The sequence below is a fragment of the Crocuta crocuta genome, unplaced genomic scaffold (genome assembly GCF_008692635.1).
Source record: "Crocuta crocuta isolate KB4526 unplaced genomic scaffold, BGI_CrCroc_1.0 scaffold125, whole genome shotgun sequence".
Taxonomy (NCBI): domain Eukaryota; kingdom Metazoa; phylum Chordata; class Mammalia; order Carnivora; family Hyaenidae; genus Crocuta; species Crocuta crocuta.
The window spans coordinates 4,528,686-4,545,865 of record NW_027531143.1 but is presented as its reverse complement, the minus strand read 5'-3'; the positions used below and the strand labels follow the sequence as shown (position 1 = coordinate 4,545,865).

Genomic DNA, 17,180 nt, shown 5'->3' with positions numbered 1-17,180 from the left:
TTTTTTTTTTTTTTTTTAATGTTTTATTTATTTCTGAGAGAGAGAGAGAGAGAGACAGCGCGAGCAGGGGCAGGTCAGAGAGAGAGGGAGATACAGAAACTGAAAGAGGCTCCAGGCTCTGAGCTAACGGTCAGCACAGAGCCTGACGCGGGGCTCGAACCCATGAACCATGAGATCATGACCTGAGCTGAAGTCGGACGCTTAACCGACTGAGCCACCCAGGTGCCCCCTGTCAGCCATCTTATAACAGTTTTTTCTCTATCATTGCCCCCCTTTGATGCCCCTTTAAACAGATCTAGTCTGTATTAGAAGGCATCTTTATTTATTATGGACTAGTTGTTTACTTTTAGTTCCCTGACTTTGGTTGTGACTATTCCTGACTGGTTTACAAAGTAACAGCATTCTTCTCCGAGGAAGATGTAGGTGCCCCCTTTCTCAACAGTGAGAAGGTCAAGTTCCTCTCTGTTCTGAAGGGCAACTCCTGCCAGAGAACTTATTTAGCTCTGCAGGGACTCTAGGGAGTCAGCCACTCGTTAGTCCCACAGAAGAGCCTATGCCTCCTATGCCAGACCCCTATCCCCATGGCTATTCCTGTCCCTAGGACAGGTCGTAACACCACTGGTTTAGCCTGGGCCTTAAGGCTGAAGGTTAATCTAAGCACCAACTTTTATTCTAATAATCATTTAATCTCTCTNGCTTCAGGTTCTGAGCTGGCAGTCAGCACAGAGCCCGACGCGGGGCTCGAACCCACGAACCACGAGATCATGACCTAAGTGAAAGTCGGACGCTTAACCGACTAAGACACCCAGGCGCCCCTCTCTCTCTCTTTTTTTTTTTTTTTCCAAGTTTGAGGCACATACATCAGTGGAAACACTTCCCCAAAATGGCATTTGCAACCTCCTTACTGGCAGGCAACCCAACAGACCAACAAGAGGTTACACTATATTTAAGCTTTTAAACCCCCTAGATTTTTCCACTGAAGGTGCCCTACTCTTACAAATGGGGCCCAGATTAGAGGCAATCAATACCAGGAGAACATCCTATCCCTAAGACGAAGGTGAGTGTGAACAGGAACCTCTCACTGTTTCCCCACCTTTCTGGGGCAACCTCTGCCATTCCGATAGCAAGGAGTAAGGACAGTTTATTTTATCAGACTGGCGATTCCTCAAGCTTCTCCTGTGCATAGACCAGCCAGCTTTGGAGGTGTGGCTGGAGCAGGGCTGAAGACTGGACTTGGGTCAGTTTTCCATGTGTGGGATTCTTCAGGACTTGCCCTCCTGACTCTGGGGTGGTGGACCCATGGACTGATAGCTGTATGAGGCCCAGTTCACTGTGGGCCTCATACAGCTCAAACTGTGGTTTGAGAGGGTTTTTTTCCAGTCTTTGGCCTAGACTGAGCCCCCTGGTGAGACGGGGTGTACGGGGATCCTAAAGAGATTGAGGCCCTCTCAAAAGTGGAGAAAACTTGAGTTCCTGGTGTGCAACAGACATGCAGGAAGGCCAGGGGCAACAGGTCCAGCCATGGGAAGTCTGTTTCCTGACAGAACTTGGCTAAGTTTCCCTTGAGGGTGCAATTCATCTGCTCTACTTTTCCTGAGCTTTGAGGCCTGTAAGCAGTCCGCCATGAACGCAGGCCTATTATAGCTGTAGGCTTTTGTATATTCAGCAGACCAAAGGTTGGTGCCTGCTCCAAGGCAGCGAAAGTGGCTTAGGCCTCCCCTGTCCATGCAGGGGGTTCTTGATCCAGCCCTACCAAGAGATTATAGAGGGGTCCTGCTATTGCTGAGAATCTGGGAATCCAGATTTGGCAGAATCCCACAGCCCCTAGGAATTCTCATAGCCACTCTTAGTTTGGGGCTGGTGTACAGGGGTGATGACCTCCTTTTTTCTATGGCCCTAGTGCTCTTTTTCCTTGGGTGAAACTAAGTATCGGAATTTTTTCATGAGACCCAAAACCCTGAGTCTGACAGGAGTTGGAGGAAAGCCTTTGTGCCCTCTGTACAATTCTCTCAGGTATTGCTGGCAAGGAAGAGGTCATCCACACACTGGAGAAGAAGAGTGCAGTGTGTGGCCTCCATTGGAAAGCCTCTAAAGAGGGCAGGTGAGTTTTTCTGATATGCTGTGTCNCGTGTACGGATTCGGGACCACAGGGTACAAGGCTTGAACTGGTTGGTTCCCTCCCAGCTTCTTGACTGCCAATCACTGTACCAGGGTGATTGGCATTCAACCAGAATTTTTGTGCTCTTGGAAGACTCCCCTTGCCTCTGTGGGAGGCAGTATTGCCGCTGTGTCTTTGGTTGAGCTCCTGGGATTAACTCTATGCTGACAGGGTCCCAGGTGTGAGCAAGTCTGGCGGGGGGTTGTCCTTGGCCCACACAGTGAGAAAGACAGTCCAGAATTCAGGTGGACTGCTTGGTGGGCCTGGGCACAGAATAGCCTTCATTAGGACCTGGTTGGGGGCTGGTGTGTCCTGTTGGCTCTAAGTTTACTTGGGTCCCCAGCTTTGAGAGTATATCCCGGTCAAGCAGAGGGATAGGGCACTTAGGTAGGCAAAGGAACTCATACCATACCGTGTGGCCCCCCAAGTTCACATAAAAGTCATAGTTTGGCCCCCTACTTTTATTTTGACCATGGGCTCACGGAGGCCAGGAAGAAGTGAGCCTGGTCCCCCTCAAGCTGAATCTATTCCTGTTAGGCCTATGAGGTCTTTTTTCCAGGGTTCTTATGCATGTCAACTCGGTCTCTGGTTGGGACATTTATTCTTTTAATGTCCTTTCTCCTTGAAGTAGGCTCATTGACCCCTTGATAAGGAGGTTCAGGGCCTACCCTCTTTTGGTGGCTGGATGTTCCCTGTCCTTTTGTCATGGGGTCAAACGGGGTTTAAACCTCACAAAGCCTCTCATAATACTCCCCAGGGAATTCCCCTTGCTGCTAGGCATATTTGTGAGCCTCAAAGCCCCTGCTCAGATCCCCTGGAGGAGAGCCTCTTGATACTGGTAGCTGTGGACCGGCATCTGGAGAGTGCCTGTGCCTGGAAAAGGGTGAAATCTGGCCGCTGGTACGGGGGAGAGAGGATCTGCTGAGTCTGGAGTTGCTGGGGAGACTGAACGTGGCGGAGTCCTTCTCCCGATCACCGGTGAGCATTTGTGGTTGTTGACCTTCTTTGGGCCACTTTGTCAAGGTGACTGAGACCCTAGCCTGTCCCTGTTTGTTGCAGGTAAATCACACCCAAGGGGAAGGGTTTGGGCAATCTCTAACCAGGAGCTGATAAACAGGAACTGATCAGGATAATCTGGGTCTCTGGAGACAACATGCCAGTTGTGGTGGACGGCTGGGACACCTGAAGTTCCCTCCAAGGGCATTCTACACCGAAAGTAGGCCATTGTAACTCATATAGGGTCCTTAATTTTCCGGGGTCATTTAATTTCATGGTCTCCCAAAAACCCTTCTTTGCTCAGTCCCGACCCCATAATATTCCTGTGAGGTGGAGTTGCAAAGACAGAGGGGTAGGGGTGCCCCCTCTAATGAGGAGAGGAGCCAGATGCCCATCTGGCCGTGTCATGAAGGGATTTAGGTGACGCTTAGCCGCAGCGGTCTCAGCTTTGTGACTTATGATTGGAAACTATTCCTCTGCCACCACAGACTGTATGCCGTTCACCACGGAATCCCAGACGGGCCCACTCAGACTCTATGCTAGGCTTTTGGGGACCTTAAGGGTTCCCACCCCTGGAGCCAAGAATCGACCTCAGCAGGCAGACCAGACTGAGTCTCACATTCACATTCACACACACACACCAGAGGTTCCTACATTCCTTCCCACAGAATCCCTACGTGTGAGACCACGGAGGTCTCCAGGGAGTGATCAGCTCCCCTTTTCACCATTATGGGTGGGCAGGACAGGACAGGACAGAATTAGGGCCCAGGCCTTACCGGCATCCAGCGTCGGGTCCAGGACCTCTCCGGCTAAGTCTCCTCGGCTAAGTCTCCACGAGTCTGGCGGGAAAGGCAGAGCGGGGCCGGCCTGAGGCGCCCGAGTTGGAGACGGCCGAAATTCAGTCAGCGCGCGCCTTCTCCTTCGCGATTCCTTGTTCCGTCCCGACTCGCCGTTTTCCCAAACCTGTGGCAACAACGGCCCAGTGCAGTTGGGCTTCCCGGTCAGGGAACCAAATGTTACAGAACCTGGTCTGGAGCACCAAGCAGAGGAAACAAGCAGCATTCGGAGACCTTGGAAAGCACGAGGGTTATTTCACACCCGTGGGCTCAGAGGAATTCATCCTCCTGAGGTCTGAGCCTCCAGCGTAAGCAGAGAGAACAATTTATAGTCTCTTACTTCCGCATTCCTCATTAATGAGCAAGAAGAGCAGGGTGGGAAGACGAAACCGGAAGAGGAGTCTTCCGTCAGGGACTTGAATTCCCGGGTCAGTCCTGTCAGCCATCTTGTAATAGATTTTTCCTTCTCTCTGATGTTATATGTTTAGAAAGCCTCATTTTGGCCTTCATCTGGGTAACTCCACCCCACAGGTGAGTGGTATTAAGCTCCAAAGGTATGTGCCCATTCATAGCCCATGTTCCCCCTTCTAGACAATCCTATAGGTTCCAGGGCCCCTGAATTTCCAGCCAAATGTCACCGACATTGTTTCCAATGCCTGCCTGGGTCTTTCCCCAAATCTGCTGTCCTGCAAACAGACCAAGCTGTTGCTGGTGAATGCAACCCTAGACACGGGCGTGTGGATAAAACATGGAAAGGCTGCTTGGAATGTGCTCATAATGTAAGGGCAAAACGCCCTTTGGATGTGCAGAGAGCAGGAGGGTGAAAGGGAAACGTCCAGCAGAGTGGGCCTGGGTCCTGGGATTCGGCAGATTCTCTTTGTTTCGTCATGGTCTGGTGAGGATCTGGCCTTTTCAATCGTATTTAGTATTTATGCAGAAAGTTAGAGCATATTTTATGTCGCTTCATAGCATGTCATGACTTGGAAATATTTAGACATATAATATAGAAACTTCCATTTATATTCGTGCCTTGGGCTCTGCACATGTTAGGAGGAGGACTCTTAGTATTACTACGTTTGGAGCTATTATAGACGCTGCTCTATAAGAGTGTTGGGAGTTCTGCAGCTTCCTGAGCATCGAGAGCTCCGTGCTCTCACCTGTCGATGCAGATGCAACTGAGGGCAGTGGCAGTGTCTTACCTCACCTTGCCCGCATTGTGAAAAATGCATGTGGCTGCCTGAGAGAGAGATGATATGCCAGAGAGTGATCTGGGTTGCCCAAAAAGACTGTGGTAGGTTATAATATTAAAAAAAAAAAAAAAATTGCTGCTTCTCCCTGGTAGAATCTTATACTTTCCCACACCATTAAATCAAACTTGGACATGTGACTTCTCAATGAGATGTAAATAGGAGTGATGTAAGCACTTTCTGGCAGAAGCTTTATGATCTACTACTTGCCCACTATCTTTTCCCTCTACTGTGAGGTTGGCCAAGTCTGATAGAAGTTGCTCTTCAGACTGTGTCCTGGAATAAAGACTGACCTTGAATGAATACTGCTACTGACCGTTGGTGAATATGTAGCCCAAGGAAGAAGTAAACCTTTGTTGTTTTAAGTCATCATGATTTGGGGCATTTTTTGTTATTGTTGTTGTTACTGTTGCATAATTTAGTGCATCAGTAGAAATGAGTACAAAGAAGACACACTATCTGAATTTCTTCACCAGAGAACACAAAGGTCATGGGTGTCAGTAGCAGATCCCAGCACATAGCGAGTACCAGGATTAACATGTTATATGAGAGAGAGAGCGAGAGCCGCAAGGATAGAGAAAGGCAGGTGGGCAGGTGGACCAAACACTTCTGACCTGATGCCTGGACCCTAAGCAAGTACCAGAGAGGAAAAAATGCAAAGGGACCAGGTGTAAAAAACTTAATTGGGTCAAAATCCTGAGCTGAAGTCATTTTAAAACTGGAATGCCCATTATCTTGAATTACTATGAAATTTTCCAATTGCTGGAATAAAGGCTACAGAGCTATATTACTTTTAATTTTTTAAGAAACTAAATTTACATTTTTGCAAATACATCTTTGAGACTGGAAATTTGAACCCATTACAATAATTGTTAATGGCTAATATCTCTAAGTACTCAGTAGTCACAGGAACTTAATGAAGAGGTTCTATCTCCATCTCAGTTTTGTCAAGGAGTAAACTGAGGTGCATTGTGAGTGTTACATTGTAAAATAATCACCTCTTACATTTGAATAAGGCTTTAATCTTGTCTCATTTAATAAGAATGCACAATTACATGGTAAGCAAGGTAGAGATTACTATTCACACATGATAAATTTAGAAAGAGCCTAATGAATATAGAGTCCAGAGCAGTGTTCCTAAGAATCATGCAATCCCCCAAGCTTCAAGCGACCTGAGAAAGGGATGATATTTTTTTCTATTTTAAGATCACAGACAATATTCACTGAACTATGAGACATTATATAATGCCCATTTTAAATTGACTTAAAATCCTACTAAGAAAATGTATGAGCAGCTCATAATGAATTTATTGACTGAGGATATTTTATAGAGTACTCAAGATAGGGTTGACAGTAATTAGTTCTGGTACAGACTTGAATGGGACCAGTCTTAGACAATTCCTGAATCTGCTGACTCTCATCTTTCTCCAGAGCTTGAGATCTGCATTACCAAAAGTTTTCCCTGGATCTCCATGTGGACACCTTGTCAGCCCTTAAAATCAACTCTGCTCCTCCTCCTATAACCTGCTCCTGTTCCTCATTTCCTGGGTTCTGTAATAGTAGCAGAATTCTCTCAGTTACCCGCTGCTAACGCCTCCAGGTCATCTTTAAATCTTCATTTGATATTGTCTTACACAACTTAGCTACTTGTCTTTAGATTCTACCTCTCCTATTTAAAAAAAAAACAAAAAACAAAAAACTCATAAACTCATCCTTTTTTTTTTCCTCCACCCTCTGACACAAGGTTAGTTCAGGCTCTCATTATTTCTCTTTTGGATAATTAAAATCCAATTTTTGGCAGTTTTTGACACCTGTACCTCCTACTAACTCTATAAAAGCATATTTGCTATTATTGGTCTACTTTTGTTTCTAACCACAGCTCAAACTCCACCATGCTTTTTTTTTTTTTTTTTTTTGACAGAGGGGGAGAGAGAGAGAGAGGGAGAGAGACAGAGAGATTGAGCATGAGTAGGGGAGGGGCAGAGGGAGGGAGAGAGAGGATCTTAACCAGGCTTTATGGTTCTGGGCTCCCATGGTCTCAATCCCATAACCCTGGGATCATGACCTGAACTGAAATCAAGACTGAGCAACCCAGGTGCCCTAACCATGCTCTTTTTTCAAACTGAACTGGATTCTCATTGTCAGTGGAATTAAATGTGATTTCTTTTTTGTTTCCAAATTTGAAATCAAGGCTTCATGTTTCTTTAATTTAACATGGAATTCTCTTTTTCTTATTGCTCTGCTGTATGTACTATCATCTAATCAAACTCAATTACTTATTCTATAAGATGCCATGGACTTTCCTACTTCTTTTGTTTTTGCTATTATTACTACATTTAAAATCCTTTTTCCATGTCTACCTCAAATGACTCTACCTTCTTGAAGGCATCCCTGCCAGGGAAGATTAAATATTGTCTTTATGCAACCATGAAAGATTATATCATCATTGATATAATCATGATTGATATTATCTTCACATAATCATGACTGACATATAATAAGTTCAACTTTAAATCAAGCATGTGAAATTTAGCTATAAATACAGCATGCATTCTAACCTTGCTGTAGAATATTGTCAGGTCCTAGGGATGACAGATAAAAACTATCTATAAAAACTATTTGACATGTTATTCCATATAATGTATTGCACCTAGATTGTGTATGGGAGATAGTTATAAACTATTTATTGAAAGAATATTTGAGAATTGAAAACATTAACCTAAAATGGTGGTATACTTTCTAATTGCCCCTCAAATACTTGGAACTATTATTATGTTGCCTACTGCCAATAAAAACATGAAGTCAGAGACTGGAACTATTGAGGAATAAAACTACTCTATTTTCTTATTTTAAAAATGTGTATTCTACATTAATAATAAAAGGCAATATTGATTTTGGATATAATCATATAAGGAGAATGATTAGGAATTATAGAAACTTGTTGTTCTTGTTGCCTTCCTATAACTCTAACGAAAATTTGAAACAGTGTTTTATTATCCTCAAATCATTTATAGAAGCCTCTATAAAAATTAAGACTGGGGCCCTGCCCAACATAGCACCAAAATCAAAAGTTTATTTTCTAGTAAATTAGAAGCCAAGATTTTATATCACAAGTTTACAGATTTAAGGAAGTATAAGCCATTGAATATTCTGTCACCTGGTCTTTGCATTTCAACATTGAAAAACTAACTGGGTAAAAAAGAAAGTTAATTAGGATATCAAAAATATAGAACTATGAGGGACATTCAAAATACATTTAGTCTTTGGTTGTGTTTACTGAGTGAACAGAAACTGAGTTCAAAGGCCACAATATGAATATGTCATCAGAATTAACCAATGCTTTAAAGGGCAAAGAGGAAAAACATTTATATAACAGAGACACAATAGGAAGAAAAATCAACATCTGATTTTCTTTTGAGGATATAAAGAACAGGGAGGTGAGTAACAGTTCAAATGAGAACGTAACACTCAAGTCCAACTTGGGGAATGTCACCTTGGATGAGATAGCATCAGGTACTATTCAGCAATTGTAGTGATTATACTGAGTGATTATCATTGCCAGCTTGAGTAGCATTCCTTAAGTTTTTTAATTCCCTCAAAAAAATCCACAGAAAATTCTAGAATTGGAAAACGTTTCATTAACACAGAACATTGGACACTAACATGTAATTGTCAAAATAATTCATGAACAGACTTTAAATTATTGCAGGAAGAAGAGTCTGTAGCCCTGACCCTGTTGGTCTTGATTTACCTTTAACCATAGACTGCTACAATATAAGAAAGCATTTAGTATAGATGTAAAATCTTTAGATGTGCTCTTCTATGTGACAGCAAATATATTTCTTTCATTAGAAAAGATGATTTTTTCTAAAAATTTATAATTTTCAAATGCTTGTGTTATAATAGAAATAAATGTTTCATTTAGCATCAAAGTAATTAGGGTACACAAAATTTAAAAAAAAATAATTGAGTGCTTCTTTGTGAAAACTAGCTTAAAATTAATTTGTGGCAGTTAATAATTGCTTGCCAATAGAGTAAGCATCTTTAGAGAGGCTGATGGCTAAGATATAGGGAATGGAGAGGGAAATGTACATTTGACTATTTCTATATAACAAAAATAAAGACCAAGACATTGTTCAATGATATATGTGGCCTTATTAAAAAAGTGAAAGTTATTTCTACACTATGTTGATGAAACTGGAAAATATCAATCCCATTGAGCACCATACAATTTTGAACAGATTGCTATCTAAACATTCCAAGAGATCCCCTTGGTGAAATTGAGGAAATTGAGTATAGGATGGTTTAATGTTACTTAGCCAGTCAGTGGAATTCAAGAAGAATGATTTATTTAAATAAGACCATAGTAATTTAAAAATAAAATGTCATTCAGAAGTTGAATACCAATGGTACACATCCTTCAAAGCCATCTTCTCAGTAAAGCCTTCCATGACATTACAAGCCCTCAAAGATTGTATGAGATAGAAAAAAAAATTATTCTAAAACAAGATGCCAGTAGTTGCAAGTAATTTCTTTTTTTTTTTTAATATTTTTATTTATTTCTAGGAGAGAGAGAGAGAGAGAGACAGGGTGAGCAGGAGAGGGTCAGAGAGGGAGACACAGACTCTGAAATAGGTTCTAGGCTCTGAGCTGACAGTCAGCACAGAGCCCGACACGGGGCTCGAACCCACGAACCGCGAGATCATGACCTAAGCGAAAGTCGGACGCTTAACCGACTAAGCCACCCAGGCGCCCTGCAAGTAATTTCTTAGTAATATCAAAAATTAAGAAAGCTCAAAAATGATACGCTTTAAGAAAAAAAGATTTTTATGGAGATTTAAACTTATTTCTATACTGACAATGCTCTCATTCACTAACATGTGCATAACTCTATTATGTTCCCCCACCCCCTAAAGTTTTTTGGATGTCTTAGTGAGTGACCTAGGAGTTGCTTATCACCCACAATGCTTATTAATTGCAGTGCGGGACCTGGCGAAAGTCACTGTGTGCTGCATGGTTGAAAAGAAGCTGAGAAAAGCTGGGATGGGCAGTTTGTGGTTGTCAAGGTAAGCTACTTCTCAATTACATTTCAAATTCTTTCGGGGGGGGAAAAAACAATGCCTTTCATTTATTTAAATATCAATTATAGTGTGAGGCACATAGTAGTCTCTTAAGAAACAATAGAGCCAGATTAGCTAATGCAGTGACTTGTTAATTACTACCAGAAAAGCTGAATTACAAATAACCTATTTTTTCAAGCCTGAGAGGGAAAATCACAATTGTGTAAATACTAGAAAATAACAGGAGGTGCTAAAATCTAAGAAAAGTTTCTGAGATCTTAGGAAAGAATTAGAAATGTAAATTCATTGAATAATTATAAAATGCAAATTGGTAATATAAGTTTCCAAAAAAAAGTTTGCAGAAAATATTTAAACTAAAAATCTAGATTTTTTTAAGTTAAGAGTAATGGTGATTATTTGCAATGTATATATATTTATCCAGTATGATTTAGAAATATCTGTTCATGTAAAAATCAGAGATGGATGGGCTGAGACTGCACAAAGCAGTGGAGTGTAGCAGATAAGGGCATGAACCGCAAAGCCCAAGAGCCAGAGTATGAAACCTAGCATCACTTCTCTTCTGTGTAACCAAGGGTTAAATAGGGTAAGACACTCCATCTCTGACTCATTTGTCCTCAATGGTAAAGTGGTAATAATAATAGGCTTTAGCTCATTGAAGTGTTGTGAGATTCTTGTTAGTTGATAAATAGAAAATCACACAAATAAGGGGTTGGCGTATGTTAAAGTCTACAGAGAATGTTTGCTGTTATGAATATTATCTTAATGCTATTCTTCACTTAGCATTATATCAGTGACTGAAAGAGTTAACAAGGGATACACACACCACACACACACACACACACACACACACGCATGCACAAATATACATATATTAATCATGATATTTTAATTAGATGAAATGACAATACAAAGCATGCATTTAAAAGTCTTGTGTGAAAAATCATTGCTGATAAGACATATAAAACACTGAATTTCATTTCATTTGATGTACTGTATGTGTGTCAAAAGTGTAAGAAAAAATATTATTTTGATTGAATATTATTTTATCACCTTCTTTTGATTTTAGAGATATACTCTTCTTTAAAATGTTTCTGAAAATAACATTGTTTATTTTAGAATGTTTATTTTTACCTTAACTATCACCTTTTTAATTCCATATGTGGTCTAAACAGTAAATATTTCTTTTCTTCCAAATCACCTCTGAGGGAAATTGGTAAATGTTAACATAAGTGTGCCTGCATGTGCATCTATTTACACTTGTTCCAAAATATACATTCACACAAGTCATCTTAGGACAGCCACCAAAATATCAGCAATGGTTACCTCTAAGAGAGGGGATTAAAAATGATTTACTTCTGGAGTCCCTGGTTGGCTCAGTTGGTTGACCATCTGACTCTTGATTTTGGCTACGATCCCAGGGTTGTGGATTGAGCCCCATGTCTGGCTTCATGATGAGTGTGGAGCCTGCTTAAGATTCTCCTTCTCCTCTCTCTCTCTCTCTCTCTCTCTATCTTTCTATCTGCCACTCTTCCCTGCTTGTGGTATCAATCTCTCTCAAATAAAAAAATTAAAAATTTTAAATTAAATCTTAATTTAATTTAAAGTATTAAGTATATAAAGTATTAAGAAATACTTTGTTTTGAAATTCCTTTTGTTTTTTTTGGTATTCTAAATATGTATTATAATCTTGGAATTTTTTCCATAAAATAAACAAAATGTTATATCTTAGAGACAGCTGTTGTCAAACCCATAGTTTATTTAATCTAAGATCTTCAGAAAACAGATATAGCTGCAAAACTTGATCAACAACAAAGGGAGAAATATTTTCATAAATTCTTAATTTTACTATGTTTCACATCATGCCTTTATTTAAACATTTTGATAAATAACATATTGTTTGAACCATACTTCAACTTATACAATATCAATCTATGAACAAGACAGGTATATTTTTTCCCCCATGAAATGAGATCACTTCCAATTAGCCATCACATGCGCCTACACATCTTCACTCTTAAAATGTAGCTAGCATTCAGGTTTGGTCAGGGCACATTATTCCTTTTTCACTTTCATAAATTTTTTTGCTGCTCCCAGAAGTCTTCTTGGCATGTGCTTTGAATTCTGTCTTCAGTGCAGCTCTCACTTGCCCAGATCTGGGAGTACCGGAAGCAGCTGTGCCCACCCTGTTGGTGGTACCCACAGAGACGTCTGGGGAGCTGAGCACCTCACCGTCATCAATGTCAGTTCAGTGCACAGCCCAGTTTGGGACGATATTTTTACCTTACATTACTACTTGACTATATAAAATGAAGAATCTAAAGGACTTCCAAAATTTTAGAATGTTAACTTCAAGTTATACTTTCTTGTTTAATATTAGTAATGAATTCTATTGGCTTCATAAGCATGCTACCAATCAGGTCAAGAGGTCTTATTTCTTGGAAACTTCCACACATTTTATTCTCCACATTTTGGTATTCCAAGATGTGGTCATGTTATAGGAATTAGACATAAACCCCTCAAAGACAATTTCCTTCCGGATAGAAGAGTCCCAGCCTATCATTGGCCACTTGAATGTTAATTCTCCTGGGGCTAGAACTATGTTTTGTTTACTCCTACGTGCTCATCAGCTGTTACCGTGAAGGGCGTTTGGTATCCATTCAGTAGAACGGAAGTTGCCATGTGCTGGCTTTCCTGATTTGTGTCCGTCAGACCCTGCTTCACCCCAAATCTTCCACATCTCAATTAATAGCATTTCCATCTTTTTTTTTTAATTTTTTTAAATGTTTTTATTTATTTCTAGGAGAGAGAGAGAGAGACAGCGTGAGTAGGGGAGTGTCCGAGAGAGAGGGAGATACAGACTCTGAAACAGGCTCCAGGCTCTGAGCTGGCAGTCAGCACAGAGCCCGACGCGGGGCCCGAACCCACGAACCGCGAGATCATGACCTAAGCGAAAGTCGGACGCTTAACCGACTAAGCCACCCAGGCGCCCCATTAGCATTTCCATCTTACAGTCTCTTTGGCTGAAACCTGTAGATATAGCCTAAGTTCTGATCTTTCCTTCACACCCCACATCAAATCCCTTATAAAATACCTGCTCTATAGCCAAACAGACTTAAACTCCATTTCCTTGCATTCACTATGGTGTCAGCCTCATCCACTCTCATTTGGATCACATCCACAGTACTCTGACTTCCTACTTCATTCCTGCCCTCTCCATTCCATTGCCAACAGTACAGCCAGAATCATTATCTTAATATTGAAATTAGTTCATGCCCTCCTTTTACAAAACCATTAAAGCTTCTATTTCACTCAAAGTATAAAGCCAGTGGTACATGAAAGTCCACCTGATTCTGTCCCATACCTCTCTGACCTTTCAGTCTACTACTCTCTCCAAGTTCTTCGTTTCCAGCCACCTTGTTCTCAGTCAATGCTGCAGGAGCCTTACAGCCTCTGCACTCTGTCTGAATATCTCTATGGCTAAATTCCTCACATCATTCAAGATTGCACTCACGTCACCTTCTCTCTCAACGGGGCTTCATGTACCACCTTATTCAAAATTTCAACCTCTACTTCCTTGCTCACTCTCTTGGTTCCTGTTTCTCTTCTCTATGTTTTTTCCTGCAGAACTTTTGACCTTCTAGAATATTATATGTATGTGTATGTATATACATGTGTATACATATATATGTAGTGTGGTTGCTGGAAACTATTTGTTGAATGAATGAATGACTAAATGAACTGTATTTATTTGATTATGTAAAGTGTTCTTTTCTCTATTATTTATAGTTTGAGTATATTTTCATTAAGGTACAACTGCCACTCTAGTTCATATATGTATGTATTTTATTTCCATTTTAATGCAGACTGTCATTGACCTTATTTATTTATTAAATATTTATGTAACCACACTGTATCTTTGCTTCGTACTAAAGAATATGCTGGTTGGGAGAATCAGAGGAATATGAATGTTGAGACTAAGCCCAGATACTGAAAGCAATCATTAAATATGCTCTAAAAATAGTTCTGATAGCAATGTGTTTAATGATCTAATGACTGTATAATTGGTAAAATGAGATTCTAGGTTTTTAGCATTTCATTGAAAGAACCTGCTTTTAAGGTTGACTAATCAGACGAGGATTACCGAATTGCTTTAAATTCACTTTGTGCATGCTAAAGAGACTTTAAACACACTGTCTACCACAAAAATAAACTGTATTACCATTAAAATTAATTTAATTAGTAAATTTGACCCTAAACAAGGTAAATATTCATAATGGTTAATCTGTATAAACAAACAAATACATAAAATAATAAAAAAAATGTTTTTACAGAGAGGGTACATTCATATTAGATGGTGGTAACATTTGCTTTCTGTGATTGTAATATAACAGAGATGTTAAATACTTATGCTAGCTAATTTTAGCAAAGAGTATAGCACAGGAATTAATCCATTTTCAGGTGAGGAAGTGAAGGATTTCTGTGAATTATCTCATTAATGATCAGGAAAAATCTGCATGCCCTTTGTTTCCCCTTCATTCTTCCAATTTACCAATATCCTTCAGTAACTCTTTTTTAATGTCCTTTCTCTTACAAAGTCATCTGTTTTCATTTTCAATATTTTCTGATTTTTCAGCCATCATTCTACTTCATCTGATCAATTTTGTCTTCACAATACTTAAATATATATTTCTTTTCCAATCCAGACCTTGTCATGATCTCAACAACTATAGCAATTAAGTTAATAATTAACTAACATTCTTAATATAGTTCCTTTTTCTTATGATGAATTTATTGTGTATACTTGGTATATATTAGAATGCTCATACTATATATAAAACGTATTCTTGATACTTTCAGCATGTTTTTTTAAGCATGGGCATATATAGCATAAATTTCATGAGGAAATTTATTTGATAAATTTTAGGTTATATATGCATATATTTGTATATGTATACCTGTGAAACCATCACCACAATCAAGGTAATGAACATTATTCATCCAGCTCAGAAACGTCCTTGTACCCCTTAACAATTCCATTCTCCCTTCCTTCCCTCCCTCCCTCAGGCAAGACAATCATTGATCTGTAACTATAGAACAATTTGCTTATTCTAGAACTTTCTATAAATTGAATCATATAATATATATTCTTTTTTTGGTATAGTTCTTACTCAACATAATTACTTTGAGCTTCATTTATGCTGTGGTGTATACCAGTATTTCATTCCATTTTATGGCTGAGTCTTATTTCAATGTGTGAATACCAGACCCTTTGTCTTCCCTTTACCTCTTGGTGGACATTTGGTTGTTTTCAATTTGGGAGTATTACAAATAAAGCTGCCGTGAACATTCATGTGTAAGTCTTTGTGTGGATATAAACTTTTATTTTCTTGAATAAATATATAGCCTGGGTCATTGCATCAGGTATGTTTAATGTTTCAAGAAACTACTAAGCTATTTCTCCAAGTGTATGGGCCATTTTATATTGCAACTGGCAGTTCATAAAAGTGCCAGTTGTACCACTTTGTTTAGTGTTAGCCATGCTAGTGAATGTACGCTGATATCTAATAGTGGCTCACATTTGCATTTCCCTGTTGGCGGTGATATTGAGCATCTTTTCACGTGTTATTTGTTAGTTGTACATATTTCTTGGCAAAGTTTCTGTTCATTTTTATTGTATTGCCTTCTTATTGAAATGTACGAGTTCTTTACATATTCTAGTTGCAGACTTTCTGTTGGATATATGTTTTGCAAACATTTTCTAGTCTCTGACTTGACTTTTCCTTTTCTTAAAAATGTCTTTTAAAGTACAAAAGTGGGGGCGCCTGGGTGGCTTAGTCCTTTAAGCGTCCGACTTTCGCTTAGGTCATGATCTCATGGTTCGTGGGTTCGAGCCCCGCGTCGGGCTCTGTGCTGACTGTCAGCTCAGAGCCTGGAGCCTGTTACAGTCTGTGACTCCCTCTCTCTCTGACCCTCCCCTGCTCACGCTGTCTCTCTCTCTCTCTCCTAGAAATAAGTAAAACATTTTAAAAAAATAAAGTGCAAAAGTGTTTCATTGTGATAATTTCTATTTATTGATTTTTTTTTCTTTTATAGTGTTTGGTGTCATATCTAGGAAATCCTTACTAAATCCACATCACCAAGATATTCTCCTATGTTTCCTTCTAGAAATTTTATAGTTTTAGCTTTCAATTCTGTTTATGACCATTTCAGGTTGTTGTTCTGTATGATATAAGACAAGGGTCAATGGATTTTGTTTTTTATTGATGCATATCACTCTCCACTTGTTTCAGGATCACTTCTTTTTGTTCTTCATGTTTATTTATTTATGAGAGAAAGAGAGACAGAGTGTGAGCAGGGGAGGGACAGAGAGAGGGGGAGACAAAGAATCCCAAGCAGGCTCCAGGCTCTAAGCTGTCAGCACAGAGCCCGACATGGGCCTGGAACTCATGAACCGTGAGAACCATGAGATCATGACCTGAGCAGAAGTTTGTACACTTAACTGAATAAGCCACCCAGGCACCCCCAGTATCACTTCTTTTTTGTTTTGTTTCGTTTTTAATTTTTTAAATGTTTATTTATATTTGAGAGAGAGAGAGCGCGTGCCCGTGCGCACAAGTGAGAAAGGGCAGAGAGAGAAGGAGACAGAATCTGAAGCAGGCTCCAGACTCTGAGCTGTCTGCACAGAGCCAACACGGAGCTTGAACCCATGAGCTGTGAGATCATGACCTGAGGTGAAGTCAGGTGCTCAACTGCCTGAGCCACCCAGATGCCCCCCAGCTTCACTTCTAAAATGAGTTTCTTTTCACATAGAATTACTTTGACCCTTTTGTCAATAAACAATTGAGTATATAACTGTGGGTCT

At 40.1% G+C, this 17,180-nt stretch overlaps 1 protein-coding gene across 2 annotated transcripts in view; it reads right to left on the bottom strand.

Moving 5' to 3' along the window:
• LOC144237442 (uncharacterized) overlaps window positions 1-4,257 on the bottom strand; it is a 277,532-nt gene extending 273,275 nt beyond the window's left edge. For both annotated transcript variants that reach the window (XR_013336856.1, XM_077771144.1), the window contains exon 1: window positions 3,931-4,257. Coding sequence is in view for 1 of the 2 variants with exons in the window: in XM_077771144.1 (XP_077627270.1) it covers window positions 3,931-4,216 (286 nt within the window). In the remaining variant the exon portion in view is untranslated. The remainder of the gene's footprint in view (window positions 1-3,930) is intronic.
• Window positions 4,258-17,180: the final 12,923 nt, after the last annotated feature.